The sequence below is a fragment of the Adiantum capillus-veneris genome, chromosome 13 (genome assembly GCF_014529385.1).
Source record: "Adiantum capillus-veneris isolate H3 chromosome 13, ASM1452938v2, whole genome shotgun sequence".
In the NCBI taxonomy this organism is placed as follows: domain Eukaryota; kingdom Viridiplantae; phylum Streptophyta; class Polypodiopsida; order Polypodiales; family Pteridaceae; genus Adiantum; species Adiantum capillus-veneris.
In genome coordinates this window covers 144,152,288-144,154,722 of record NC_140943.1, presented here as the reverse complement: position 1 = coordinate 144,154,722, position 2,435 = coordinate 144,152,288, and the positions used below count along the sequence as shown (strand labels likewise).

At 46.5% G+C, this 2,435-nt stretch overlaps 1 protein-coding gene across 1 annotated transcript; it reads left to right on the top strand.

The window, feature by feature from the left end:
- The first annotated feature begins 243 nt into the window (after positions 1-243).
- LOC147445008 (putative plastid-lipid-associated protein 2, chloroplastic) lies at positions 244-2,208 on the top strand. Its single transcript, XM_086527495.1, has 3 exons — positions 244-857; positions 952-1,147; positions 1,753-2,208. Exons 1-3 carry the CDS (start codon positions 385-387, stop codon positions 2,068-2,070), a joined length of 987 nt encoding a protein of 328 aa, XP_086383621.1. The 5' UTR covers positions 244-384; the 3' UTR covers positions 2,071-2,208.
- The last annotated feature ends 227 nt before the right edge of the window (positions 2,209-2,435 follow it).

Sequence of the window (2,435 nt, the reverse complement as noted above, 5' to 3'; positions counted from 1 at the left end):
CCGCAAAAGGATGGAAGAGGGGAGACATAGGACCTAACCGAAGGTCATACATAGAGGAGAGCGTTCACACTAGAGCACAATTTAATCAATTTAAAGAGATTTTTCAATAAATCTCTCACGGATTGCGAAAAATCTGCGGTGACACGTGGCCTTATGAGGATATTTGAGAGAAACCGCGAAATGAGGGCCAGTCGTTAGGCTAGGTATTTGGCCGGGCACTTTCCAGAAGAATCGTCCGCTCTCATCGAGTAGAGTACCGACACACCTCTGGTTCTCTAGTCTTAGGCTATGCATCCTGCACATTCTCACACACACATACGCTCACCGCCGGTCCCCCACCCTTGCACAGGTCTTCTTTAGTCCCTTCCCTGACGTTGGTTCGACATGGCTGCCGTATCTTCCATGTCCCTGTGCACCTGCTGCACTCCTTGCTCTTCTTCGCCATCCACCTCTCCTCTCTCTTCTCCCTCGCAGAACAGCGTCTGCTTCGGTGCATTTCGACCTGTGGAGAAGTTATCGTTGATCGCTTGCAATGCGGGAAGGAGCCGTGTGTTCGCAGTCACTAGCGATGATGAGTGGGGAGAGGACAAGGTGCCTCCTGGGCGGCCGGAGCCATTAGAGGAAAGTGTCCCCTCAGCAGTGGGCGTAGCGACAGCCGTAGAAGAAGAAGAAGGCAGCAGTGTTGCGGAGCTGAAGAGGGCTCTTGTTGACAGCCTCTGTGGCACAGATCGTGGTCTGAAAGCAAGTAGCGATGTGCGGGCAGAGATCGTGGAGCTCATCTCGCAGCTAGAGGCAAAAAACCCTACGCCTGCACCAACACAGGCGCTCCCTCTCCTCAATGGAAAATGGATTCTTGCGTACGTTCTTTTATTACATGACTCTAAACCCTAACCCTACTGCCATTTCTGTGTGCTTCATTATGTCGCACTGATGGTGGTGCCTTCTTTGCAGGTATACTTCCTTCTCGGAGCTGTTTCCTCTCTTGGCTGCAGGAACTCTCCCTCTTGTAAAGGTGGGAGAGATTTCACAGTTTGTTGATTCAAATGCTCTCACTGTTGAGAATTCAGTGACCTTCACTGGCCCTCTTGCGACTACCTCATTTAGCACTAGTGCTACGTTTGAGGTCAGGAGTCCAAAACGCGTGCAGGTATGTAGCATGAATCAATTTGCTGGTGACCGATTGGTTTGTTGTTTGTGTCACTCTGATTGCCCAGTGGCTGATACGGAGGGAAATAATATATTTGTAAGGTTGTAGGGAAATGCAATCTATTACCATGTCTGTATTATTTATTACTGCAAGGGACACTGTAGTATTGAGTGCTTTGATAGGAATTGAGTTTCTGGCAAGCTCAATCTTCAAGAACTTAATGTGCTTCGAAGTGAAGGTAGATGAAGTGCTCTTGATTTAATGTTGTAAGGGTAGCTTTGTGCCTGTCCTGTCCTGGCGGATGGCATGGTGTTGATGGTTGGGTGTGCGCGCTGTCGCAAGGGAAGATTCGAGTGTTTGGTGAAAGTGTCATTATACTATCATGCTGCTTGAAAATCTGAAAATGGCACATCGGAGTAAGAGAGAGGAAATCCTCCTCCTGATTTGTGAAAAAACTGGGGTTAAATTTTGAGAAATAGCTTGAAATGATAAAATCTTGCCTGTGTAAACGCGCTAGAACGAATTGTGTATGCTTAGGTAATTCTTTCTTCTTGAACATGGTCTCTTATTTTAAGTAAGCATATGATTGGCTTGCTAATTTGCAGATTAAATTTGAGGAAGGAGTGATTGGAACTCCCCAGCTCACCGACTCTATTGAGATACCAGAGAATGTGCAAGTGATGGGGCAGAATGTGGATCTGAAGCCAGTTCAAGGCCTGCTCAAATCTTTGCAGGATGCAGCGTCAAGTGTTGCCCGCTCTTTGTCAGGACAACCTCCATTGAAGTTTCCTATCCGAACAGATAGGGCCCAGTCTTGGCTCCTCACAACCTACCTGGATAGTGATTTGCGCATTTCCCGCGGAGACGGCGGTAGTATTTTTGTACTCCTGAAAGACGGCAGTGAACTCTTGGAAGACTTATGAATGAGTGATTGAGTCTTCCTGGTGAGGAGTTTCTGAGAGTTCTAGATTTGCGACGGGGTCTCCTCATGGAATTGTATACAAGTAACATTCTTTTGTGGTATATGAGTGTATAATTGGCCTGAAGGCATGTTTGCAATCTGTACAGTTTTATGGGTTGTCTTTTTGCAAGTTAGCTTTGGTTGTTAACAGTTACCTCTGTACGCTTTTGCTACTACCAGCAGAATCCAAGCTTGAGTCGGCCGATCATTTCGAATGTAATTTTCTGTAGTTGATCAATTTGGAGAGGTTGCATATGCCAGTGTGGAGGTTTAAGGTGATTAACTGCTCTTTTGCAATCATGTATGAACTGTTTGGAAGTTTATGAG

Bases quoted from the DNA above. Each gene is read 5' to 3' on its own strand.
- LOC147445008 (XM_086527495.1), top strand. From the start codon at position 385: ATGGCTGCCGTATCTTCCATGTCCCTGTGCACCTGCTGCACTCCTTGC. The intron at 858-951 runs GTACGTTCTTTT...CCTTCTTTGCAG, and splicing joins AATGGAAAATGGATTCTTGC to GTATACTTCCTTCTCGGAGC. The intron at 1,148-1,752 runs GTATGTAGCATG...GCTAATTTGCAG, and splicing joins GGAGTCCAAAACGCGTGCAG to ATTAAATTTGAGGAAGGAGT.